The sequence below is a fragment of the Pyrgilauda ruficollis genome, unplaced genomic scaffold (assembly GCF_017590135.1).
Source record: "Pyrgilauda ruficollis isolate IOZ18807 unplaced genomic scaffold, ASM1759013v1 scaffold183, whole genome shotgun sequence".
NCBI lineage: Eukaryota > Metazoa > Chordata > Aves > Passeriformes > Passeridae > Pyrgilauda > Pyrgilauda ruficollis.
The window spans coordinates 24,324-36,346 of NW_024517318.1; the positions used below are offsets into that span (position 1 = coordinate 24,324).

General features: G+C 40.5%; 1 protein-coding gene across 4 annotated transcripts in view; it reads left to right on the top strand.

The window, feature by feature from the left end:
- The window catches only part of PACSIN2 (protein kinase C and casein kinase substrate in neurons 2), a 30,732-nt gene extending 23,657 nt beyond the window's left edge, over window positions 1-7,075 (top strand). For 3 of the 4 annotated variants that reach the window (XM_041464753.1, XM_041464750.1, XM_041464751.1), the window contains exons 9-11: window positions 499-615; window positions 1,557-1,753; window positions 5,249-7,075. In XM_041464753.1, coding sequence (XP_041320687.1) covers window positions 499-615; window positions 1,557-1,753; window positions 5,249-5,361 — 427 coding nt within the window. In that variant the 3' untranslated portion in view covers window positions 5,362-7,075. The remainder of the gene's footprint in view (window positions 1-498; window positions 616-1,556; window positions 1,754-5,248) is intronic. The other variant, XM_041464754.1, reaches the window with a different exon arrangement.
- Window positions 7,076-12,023: the final 4,948 nt, after the last annotated feature.

Sequence of the window (12,023 nt, forward strand, 5' to 3'; positions counted from 1 at the left end):
ATGTCTCTGTATGTCACAAATTAATTGGAGAATTGTTCTTCATTTTATAGCTCTCTTTCCATTGGGAGCTGAAAGAAAGCAAGCTTCATGAGAAACTGAACTTTCTGTACTTGATCTGGTGGTCTCTTCCTACCTTCCCATCTCTAGAAATGTGTGATGGATGTGAATAATACAAAACTGTTAACATCAACTGCTTTAAAAAGGAATGAAGCTGGCCAGAAAAATTGCATTGCGTTTTATTGCAGGCAGTAGGAAAAAAAGAAATTGTGGTCCACAAAGGATATTCTGATTGTGGAGGAATGCTCTGTATGTGAGACTTTTCCAAGCTTTCTTGAGTCTTATGCTGCATTTGATAGATGTTTTGGTTTTGTTTAGCTGTTTATTTAAATTTTTTTGACTGAAGGAGGGGTCTGCTAAGCAACTGCTTAGTGGGACACCAGTGACAGTGTTCTCTTATACAGATAGGGTCACCATAATGCTTTTTCTTTTCCAAATTAGCAGTCTTAGTGTCCAGAGTAACACAGTGCAGTCAGTACAATCAAGTTACAATCCCTTTGAAGATGAAGAAGATACTGGGAGTACTGTCAGTGAAAAGGAGGACAATAAGATCAAAAAGTTGGTGAAATGTTGTTTTTTAATTGTTTTCACATTTGCACTTTCTCTATCCAGGGTTTTCTATTTTCGGTTTCTATAACACTATGCTGGTCAGTGCATGAAGTGTGTTTAAGCAGTTGTGTAAGCAACACTGTAACCTAACTTGTCTTTCCTAACAGATGCCATATCTGTTGCTTGATCTTTGGTTTCAATCTACTGTGGTTATTGGCAGTTGCTAACAGAACTGCTGTTGCTTTTTTCCCTCCCTTTCTCAGTCCTATAAAATATTAAAACTGATGTGTTTTTCTAGTGAAACTGCTTCTGGAGCTTTATTGCTCTGTGTCTTCTCACTGAATAAATCTGCTTTTAATATGCTTTCTTTTTTTGTTTAGGACCTTCTCAAGCAGCTGCCTGTTGCTTCAGTGTACACTCTAGGGATATTCCACTCTCTTAACTGGCATGTGCATGCTAAGCAGTGAACTTCCCTTTAAATTATCAAGTTGTTGCAGTATAATGAAGTTTTTTATTGGTGGATTGCAATATAGAAAAATTGTTGGAAGCTACCATAGAGGTGCATAGTGGTTTGGGAGGAAGGTTCTGCAAAACAATTTAAATGTCTTACCTAAAGCAGATAATCCCTCTCATCGACTGTGGCATCCCTTTTACCTCTTCCAGAGTAAATAATCCCATGGATTATGTGGATTTTTTGTGAGAGAAGTCCTTTGAGTCTGTGGGGAGATTGACGTGTGTTGGTTTTGCCTTTTTCTAACTTTTTGAATGCTTTGCAAGAATGTTTTTCTTTTTTAATGAGGTATTGTCAGTTAAAGATAGATGAGAAGATACCAGAAAGTTTCAAAGCTGGGCCTTAGAGTGGAGTTTAAGCATATTTAGGGGTATCTTAGTGGTATTTCTAGTCTCCTATTTTAAAAGCGGAAAATAATAATTTCAAAATTGATTTTCAGTGTTAGCAGCTATGAGAAAAACCAAAGCTACCCTACTGATTGGTCTGATGAAGAGTCCAACAACCCCTTCTCCTCCACTGATGCAAATGGAGACACCAATCCCTTTGATGAAGACACCCCTCCTGCCATGGAGGTGAGAGTACGTGCACTTTATGACTACGAGGGCCAGGAGCAAGACGAGCTCAGCTTTAAGGCTGGTGAGTTTGCAATGTTCACTTTAAAATAGTTATCGAAAAGGAGAAAGGCAGGGGATTTTTTTCTCCCTTCACCTTTTATTTTCTGAAGTTACCTGTTTCTCTGGATGTACAATTCCACATGCAGGATCCTATCTAACCATCATCCCTCTTAAGAGTGCTTTTTGGTTTCCCCTGTTGGCAGCACTAACTCCTAAGCTCTTTGAAATGTGTTGGGTTGCCTCTGAGATACTCTTTTCTTACTATCTTAAGTGAAACAAAATTACCTGCAGAACTGAAAATCCTCTCTCTCCCTTTTCTTCCTTGGTGACAGTAACAGCTGCTGCTTTTAGCTGTCTGGAAATGCCAACCCTACAGAGTTGTTTTTTAAAGGAAAATACTACGGCAGGTATTCTTGAAACTGCATTAAGTCAACTGATACCTTCTCTGTTTAAATGGAAAACTTCCAGTTGTTGGCATCCAACTTTCTGCACTGCCAACTTTTTAGAGTTAAAAATTTAGCCATGGACAGATACTTTTTAAACTGTTGCTTTTCACCCCTCTTCAGTGTATGTTAAGCACAGGAATTGTCTTTACCTGGGTTTTTTCAGTCTTGTGTTGTATTAGGGTACATTTAGTACACCTCTTCGTTCTTAAGGTGTTGTATCTCCCTTGAGCCCTAAACCCTTTTTTCCCTCACTGTTACAGGAGTTGAGAGAAGAAAATAGATGCAACTGATGGGGGAGACCCATCACACACTGTTTCCACACACAGGAAGGTGACATCAGGGTGCAATGGCTGCACACCACAGGTGCTGCTGCCTCCAGTTGAAATCTACCCCTGTTCATGACTTTCAAGCCAACTGTTCAGCTGTCTTGCCCAGAATTGCAGGAGACATTTTCCAACCAGGAATTCAAGAACAAGATTGCAGAAGTAGTTTAGCAAAAGCAAACAGAACTTCACTTTGTGCTAATGACAGAGATAGACACTCTTTGTCTCTTTTCCTATTTGCTTGTCATTTATCTCCCATCTCTGTAATAAACAGATTAATTGTAGTAGAAAAACAGGATTCAAGTGTTGAAAAGAAATTCCAGAAAGCTTTTGTCTGCCTCCCTTTCAGCTGGGGTTAGTTAAGGTTAGTGCTATTTCTCTACCACCTGCTATGGTTCTTAGGTGGATGTTAGGGCTAAAAGTTAGGAAAGCAGTCCATGTTGTAGCTAATCAGGGAATTGCAGGATGTCTGTTCTGCTGATGAAGGGGGGTGCTCAGAACAGTGTGTCCCCTGGTCATATTCTAAATGCAGTTTGTGCTTTCTGAACCAAAACACCCCCCAGCTCAGGTGGTGGTGCCGTGCCTTAAACTTACCTCCTTCCTTTTTTATTAGTGAAACCACTGAACATCTGACCTTTCTTCTTTGCAGACAGGTATTGTAGGCTTCCAGAGTGGAGGAATGGGTTATTTGTCCGTGAACTTTGCTAAATTGTGGCCTGACAGAAGTACAGTAGTAACAAAACATCTGGTACTTTTTTGGCACACAAGCCAAAAGTTATTTTTCATTCTACAGACTTTACCTGCTCCATTTTCTCAGCAGGGGATGGAAGCATGCTAATCCTCTTGAAATATATCTCTGGTACCTGTGAAGCAGCAAGGGTTTACAGTAATGAGTCTTTCCTTGGCAAAACTATGCAGTGTTTTATATACACAGATGTAATGGTTAAATACAAAGTTAGGTGTTGTGTGCTGGAGTACCAGCTGTGTCACTTGCATTAAACCACTGAACCAAGTGGCTCTCAGTGTGTGAGGTCTGTAGAAGTAAAGCAGAGGAGGTATGAACTGTGAGGTATTTGCAGACTTCACTTAAAATGACTTCAGTACTTAGAAGGAAGAGCATTAAAAAATATTACAACACCAAATTATGTAATTGATACAATTGTGGGAAAGGGATGATGTGCTAGACTGTGAATCCCCTTAGAGATGCTGAATTAATAGGATGGCTACTTAGTTATTAGGCAGAAGTGTTAGTGTGACTAGCTTTACATTGAACATACAAAAAACTAAGGAAAAGAACTCACTAGGTCAGGTGGGAGCCAATTTGAAATGTACTCAATCTTGTGTTCCTCTGTAGATATCCCTAGGCTCCTAAGCAGCTGTCAGCAGAGGATTAATACATCTTAACGACTTGTTCAAATGTACATGGCTATTCTCAGATAGGATTTCCATGGGTATTCAAAGAATTCACCTACAAAATGCTTCTAAATACATATTACAGAATATGTGCTCTGCACAGTGTCCATTAAATGTACTTTAATACTTGAAACTAATTTTTTTAGTGGAGTACCTTTACATCTGGTGCTTTTTGTTTTGTTTTGTTTTTTCTCTTGGCAAACAGCTGTGGGAGGCTTCCAAAGAGCAAGAATAATTTTATTCATATCCTATGAGAGGTTTTATAAGCATGTAAGAGGATGGGACATAATTATTTTCAATATTTGTATTGTATCCCTCAGTGGCTAAGAATAGCGACAGTAAAGGTTGTCCCTGCAATGTTGTCAGAGTATGTTATTGTGTGTTCTGGTTTTATCATCACAGTGGTTTCATTGTAACTGCTGTGCAGATGACACTTAAAAGTGTTAATATTTTCTTAGACCTCCAGGATCACCGAGTTTCCAAGCCCAAACTTTGATACAAATGCATTTGTTAGGGCATACAGTCATTGAAATGTGAATTTTGGGTACTCTTTGTTTCCACTCTTTATTTACACACACTTCATGGAACGTTTGAAATTGTACACTCCCATTCTGCAACACTAGAAAAAGTGGAAAAGTTTTAACATATTTCCTAAACCAAGTAGAGTCTGAAGTGCCAAACATTTGTTCACGATGAGTATTTAGTAGTTTTCTGATAAAAACTAGAAGAGATGAAACTGTAACCTTTTTATCGAAGAGAAAAGCTATAAAGATAAGTATCTTGAGAAGATTTAATATGAAGTTTGTCCATTTCTACCAAAGAATTTATAGTCCTTAGGCTAGTTTATATTCTCCTAAATGACACCAAGGCACTCTACTATTTGGGACTGTAATAAGATGCAGATGAATAAGATTAATATCTTCATCATCTCTTTCCTATTGCTAAGAAAAAACACACATCAGTTTTATCTAGGGAAAACATTTGACACAAATTAGTTGCACAGGAGGAAATAATTGTTACTCAATGAGGCCTTTTTTGCCTGGCTGAGGTGGAGCTTCCTTTGCTCCTATGGAGCATCTTGGAGTCTGCAGGCTCTCAAAAGTCAAAGTATTCCCTGAGGATGTGGAATATCAGATGTGCATTGCAGTCAAAATGAAGTTATCTTATAGTTCATGAATGTCTGAATGGGTAGTCTGGAAGTTAGCAAGCAAATTTTGAGTTATTTAATCTTTGTAGCATTTTCTTCCATGTTTCCCTTAAAGCCTTAAGACAATAAGCCTAATGAAACATTTATTTGACTTGCACTAATTTGGGGAAAATGTTCTTTTTCTTCAGGGGATGAGTTAACCAAAATGGAGAATGAGGATGAGCAGGGCTGGTGCAAAGGACGCTTGGACAATGGACAAGTTGGTTTATACCCAGCAAACTATGTGGAACCAATCCAGTGACAAAGGACAAAATAAACACAGAAGTGTCACAAGAGCTCTGTAGGCCTGTACAGTGTATTTAGGTGAAGTGAGAGGAAACTGAATGGATGTATAGAGTGTATATATTTTAATGAAAAGGTGAGAGTTTGATACCCAAATAAGGCTGAATGAAAGACAAAAGCTTGACATTGTTCTCACAACTTGTACACAATGCAAAGGAAAGGAGTAAGGTTGAAAAAATAGTATGATAGGAAAAATACTTTTTAAACTTTTTCTTCCCACATGGTCTGTTATTGTGGATTCTAAACATTTTTGCATTTTCTCTGCTTATGCCTCATCCTACCCCAGGTATGTGGCTTATGCTCACTATTGTTTAATCAGTTATTTTAAGTGACTTTCAGTAACTTGCAACTTGAATTTTAAAGATTATTATAGTTAATTTTTTATTTGTTCTTATCAATGTCTGAAAGATGCAGTATTTTTTTATTTAAATGGTATGTAGTTAAGCACCTTTTTGTATGCTTTATCAATTAATACTTAAATTATGTCATAGATTTAGTTACCACTTGACTGAATGAAAGTTCTTTCTATGTTGTAGTAACCTTTTTGTGTGGTCAGCATGGCTTGAAGTTGTAAATGGAGTTGTAAAACAAAATACTGTATTTAATAAATATCTGTTACAGGAGTTTATTTGTAGCAGAGATATCTGCAGGTGTCATGGGTTGGGATTCTATTGCAAATGCTCTTTATGTGGGTTGACACTTGAACCACGAGATTTTCATCTAGATCTTAAGTAGCATTCAAAAGAAATATAAATTATGCATAAGCCCCAGAAGAGTGGCTATTTCCAGCACATGTTTGCAGGGGGGAAAAAAAAATCTCCTTTTAACTGCTAACGATTTTTGGGTGATTTGAAATGTTAAATCTGTGAAGGCTGATTATCGTGAACAGAGAAGACTGTAAAATAGACTAAATGCTTTTATTAATAGCCTATCTATGTTGTGTATATGTACATATAATTTGATATTCCAAAATATGAAGAGCATGGTTATTAGTTATCAAGCCTTTTGGTGTCAATAAGATTTAGACTATTTTAAGAGTTTAAATTATAGGTATATTTAAATCTGCTTTCCTGCCATATTCATTACTGTACCATAAACAAAGTATTCTGTGATAAAATTTTTCAGAAGTACAGTAAATACACTAATATACTCAAAATCAGTATTTGTGGATAAATTAATGAGTCAAAGTATAAACTAGCTTTAGTCCAAACATGGATTATTGTAGCAGAACACTGTAAAATCTACATTTGTTTGCAGTTACAACTTGGCCAGCTGTAATCGTGTCAAATATGCACTTGTGACATTGAAAACTGAGTTGTAAAACTACAGCAGATCTGTGTTAAAACTAAGTACCAGGTAAGTAGATATGCCGTGTTAGGAAGCTACACTGTAATGAAGTTAACAAATCTTTTTTGAGGTAACTATAAAACACTGTTGGTAATCTTGAACTCTGTAGTTTGATTTTTGAGCGTATAGATATATATAGGCATCATTTTCAGTGAATCCAAATGTGCAAGCTTAGAAAGTGGATGTATCGATATGTCTGTCAACAAAAACTTACCAACATATTTGTTCATCCACAGGACAGTTGCAAAAATTGTCAGGAATTACTGCTTTGGGTCTCTGTATTGTAAAATACTTTAGAAAACAATAAAATCTGTTAATCTCTTAAATACACAGAATGCACCTTTTACTATTTCAATGTATGTCAAAGCACAAATAATCTGTGCACTTCATTGCAATTCATGGTGACAAAACCTGCATTGTGTAAAAGAGCCACAGGCAGGAGACCGCAGAATTTTCTTCACTCATAAAAACGACGTACACAAAAAATCCACACGGGAAAAAGGACCGTAAGTATCGCATGGTTGAGTGGGGTGTGATCGGGGGTGTGTGTGTGAGACGTGACACTGTCATGAAGTGAGTGTGGACCCCAAGATCGCTGTTCCACTCTTCCACAAGGAAAGTGGTCGGTCAAGGGGGAAGCAGACGAGAAACTCATTTTGCACACACACCAAAACCCTGAAAACCCGGGAAAATCGGGAAAGGGAGGGCGTCAATCACGAGCAGGATCACAAAGGGATAGGAAAGGCCTCTGACACTAGGGAATTGGCAACTCCCTTGGATCGAAGAAAAGGTAAGAACGAGAGCTCATTTACAGGCAAAAATCCATAGACCGGTTCACTGCATGATTGAAACGTTCCCTTGGAGCACCAGGGAAATAAGGAAAATTTTTTTAGGTCTATCCAGCACAACAAAAAGGTATGTAAAGGGAATTTGTTTAACCAAGCGAGATGGGACAAAGAAAGAGTAAAATCTTAGGGAAAACTCAAGGTAAGACAGAAAAAGGAGAAAAGTACTGTTTACCAAACATACCTAGGAACAGTCCATTGGGATGGACGTTAGAACACTGGGACGAGAGCCCGACAAGGTGGAGGAGGTCGAAGGAAAGAATGATTTACTATTGCGTGGAGAAATGGACGAACGCGGAGGTTAAGAAATATTTATTCTGGCCTATGTTTGCCACCTTCGAAAAGGAAACATGCCAAGCCTTGGATGAGTTTGTTTCTGAGGAGGCGGGGCCAACCAGTGAGGAAAGAGAATATGTCTGACTATGGGAATATGCCAGTACGGGACTTTTCCTGGTTAAAACCTACAGAAATCAGACAAATCCTAGTGAGATGTGGGAACCCTTAGACAATCTCCCGCCGCCTTACCCAACACCACAAGAACTTCTCCCTCTCCCCGTGCCAGTAAATCCTGCGCACCAACCCGTATTACCCCAAGCACCGCCAAGAGAAGGATCGGCTGTACAAGGATCGGCTTCAGTGGTGCAACATTCACAAGAGCCGTCCCCGCCCCCTCCTCCCTCATAACAAGTAGAAAACACAAGGTGCGCTGTTTCCACGGGTGGGAACGGATCTCCGCCTGCTAGTAGGACAAGACAGCGGACTCGGAAGGTAACCTTTGATGATAGTGAGGACAAGGATGGTCAACAAGGTCTTTTTCCGCTAAGGGAGGTTCCAAGAGCTCCGGGAGTCATCGGATATGTTAACGTGCCGATAAACCCTGGGGATGTATGGGCATTCAAAAAGGAAATGGGGAAGATAATGGATGATCCACTGGGGGTGGCAGAGTTAGACAATCTCCCGCCGCCTTACCCAACACCACAAGAACTTCTCCCTCTCCCCGTGCCAGTAAATCCTGCGCACCAACCCGTATTACCCCAAGCACCGCCAAGAGAAGGATCGGCTGTACAAGGATCGGCTTCAGTGGTGCAACATTCACAAGAGCCGTCCCCGCCCCCTCCTCCCTCATAACAAGTAGAAAACACAAGGTGCGCTGTTTCCACGGGTGGGAACGGATCTCCGCCTGCTAGTAGGACAAGACAGCGGACTCGGAAGGTAACCTTTGATGATAGTGAGGACAAGGATGGTCAACAAGGTCTTTTTCCGCTAAGGGAGGTTCCAAGAGCTCCGGGAGTCATCGGATATGTTAACGTGCCGATAAACCCTGGGGATGTATGGGCATTCAAGAAGGAAATGGGGAAGATAATGGATGATCCACTGGGGGTGGCAGAGAGGCTGGATGAATTCCTGGGGAACAGCATATACTCCTACGATGATATCAGTGCCATCCTAAGGTCATTGTTCAATGCGAAGAAAGGGAGATGATTAGGTCAGCTGCAATAAAGAACTGGGAGCATAGAAACCCTCAAGGAGGGAGTGGGGAAGATAAATGACCTAACCAAAGACCTTCATGAAATGCACAGACGGAGGAAGATAAGACGTAAAATGATAGAATTAAGAAATATGGTCATACAAGGTATCAGGGGGGCGGTTCCAAAGGGACAAAATCTGAGCAAGACATTAGGAGAATGCCAAGGGAGGGATGAAACTCACCGAGTGGCTGGAGAGATTAAGGAAAAGCCTCCAGATGTACTCTGGGACAGATCCGGACTCCCCAGTAGGGGCAATCTTGCTAAAAACTCAGTTTGTAGCCAAATCATGGCAGTATATACGGCGGAAGCCAGAAAAGATGGAAAATTGGCAGGAAAGAACACTGCAGGAATTACTAAGGGAAGCCCAGAGGGTTTATATGAGAAGGGAGGATGAAAAGCAAAAGGCAAAGGTCTTGATGGTGGCAGTAAGGGAAGCCCAGAAGCAAGAGAAGGACGCAAACGCAGGTAAGCCTAGTCAGGCACACAAGCCTCAAAGGAAACCTAAGCAACCCCAAAGGAAACCCATGAACAGGCGGGGGGAGGGACTGGAGTGCTATTACTGCAAGCAAAGAGGTCATTTTAAGAGGGAATGTAAGAAAAGGCTGTGGGATGAGAGGATCTTTCAGGAAGACTAGAGGTGTCAGGGGCTTTTTAATTTGGGGTCCATAACACCCAGAGAGCCCTTGATAAAATTAAAAATAGGACCCCATAAGCAAAAATTGGTATTCTTGGTGGATTTGGGAGCCGAGTGGAGCATGGTGCAACAATTACCTAGTGGATGTTTTAAAAGCAAAGATTCCATGATGGTCATTGGAGCAAAAGGAGAACCCTTTACGGTACCAGTTATAAAGCTGGAAAGAGAATCAGAAACTAAGTTCTGTTTGGGAAATATCCTATTAGTGGAAGAAGCAGATTATAATTTGCTGGGACAGGATTTGGTGGTGGATCTAGGGATTAGCCTGATAGCTCAGGATTCACAGCTTATGGTAAATTTGTACCAATTAACCACTGAGGATGAGGGGAAAATCAATCCTAAGGTCTGGCATTCAAAGGGAGAAGCAGGAAAACTAGAAATGGAACCAATCCATATTGAAATTGAGAGACCCAAAGATCCCATTCAGATCAAACAATACCCCATACCAATGGAAGGAAGGAAAGGGCTGAAACCAATAATCGAGGATTTAATTAAAAGAGGCACACTGGAACCTTGTATGTCCAGGCACAACACAACGCCCCTATCCTAGCAGGACGAAAACCAGATGGAAGTTACAGGTTAGTACAAGATTTAAGGGCAGTTAATCAAAGGACTAAAACTCTATTTCCCACAGTTGCAAACCCTTATACGCTATTAAATTACGTCTCTCCAGAGGATACTTGGTATAGCGTAAAAAATAGGACCCCATAAGCAAAAATTGGTATTCTTGGTGGATTTGGGAGCCGAGTGGAGCATGGTGCAACAATTACCTAGTGGATGTTTTAAAAGCAAAGATTCCATGATGGTCATTGGAGCAAAAGGAGAACCCTTTACGGTACCAGTTATAAAGCTGGAAAGAGAATCAGAAACTAAGTTCTGTTTGGGAAATATCCTATTAGTGGAAGAAGCAGATTATAATTTGCTGGGACAGGATTTGGTGGTGGATCTAGGGATTAGCCTGATAGCTCAGGATTCACAGCTTATGGTAAATTTGTACCAATTAACCACTGAGGATGAGGGGAAAATCAATCCTAAGGTCTGGCATTCAAAGGGAGAAGCAGGAAAACTAGAAATGGAACCAATCCATATTGAAATTGAGAGACCCAAAGATCCCATTCAGATCAAACAATACCCCATACCAATGGAAGGAAGGAAAGGGCTGAAACCAATAATCGAGGATTTAATTAAAAGAGGCACACTGGAACCTTGTATGTCCAGGCACAACACAACGCCCCTATCCTAGCAGGACGAAAACCAGATGGAAGTTACAGGTTAGTACAAGATTTAAGGGCAGTTAATCAAAGGACTAAAACTCTATTTCCCACAGTTGCAAACCCTTATACGCTATTAAATTACGTCTCTCCAGAGGATACTTGGTATAGCGTAATAGACCTAAAAGATGCCTTTTGGACTTGCCCACTGGCAAGGGAAAGTCGGGATTATTTTGCATTTCAATCTGACACAAATTGTAAACAACAGCTAAGGTGGACTTCCCTGCCTCAGGGGTTTGTAGATTCACCAAACCTCTTCAGCCAGGCTCTTGAGCAGGTATTGAGTGGGTTTGTCCCCGTTAAAGGGACCAAACTACTACAATATGTCGATGATTTGCTAGTGGCAAGTCCCCAAGAAGAACTGGTAAGGGTAAGCACTATAACCCTCCCACACTTTTTGGAGACAAGGGTTTGAAAGTCTCAAAATCTAAATTACAATTCACTGAACCTGAAGACAAGTAGCTGGGGCACTGGCTCACAAAAGGTAAGAAAAAATTAGACCCAGATAGAGTAGCTGGAATAATTGCCTTATCCCCTCCCAAATCAAAGAGGGAAGTAAGGCAGGTACTGGGCTTTTGGGGTTTTGTAGACAGTGGATTGAGGGATATAGTGAAAAGGTAAAACTTCTTTATGAAAAGCTCCCCATGGATAAACCAAAGTGGACCAGGCAAGATGAGAGATTCAAAGAGCTGAAAGAAATGCTTATGACAGCTCCAGTGTTGAGTCTCCTGGATGTGAAAAGACCATTTCAGCTATTTGTGGACGTGAGTAACCATACGGCCCACCGAGTATTGACTCAGGAGTGGGCCGGGTCAAAGACGCTGTGGGGTATGTATCAAAAGTATTAGATCCTGTTAGCCGAGGGTGGCCTACATGTTTGCAAGCCATTGTGGGGGTGGCTGTTTTGGTAGAAGAGGCTAACCTTTGGAGCGCCC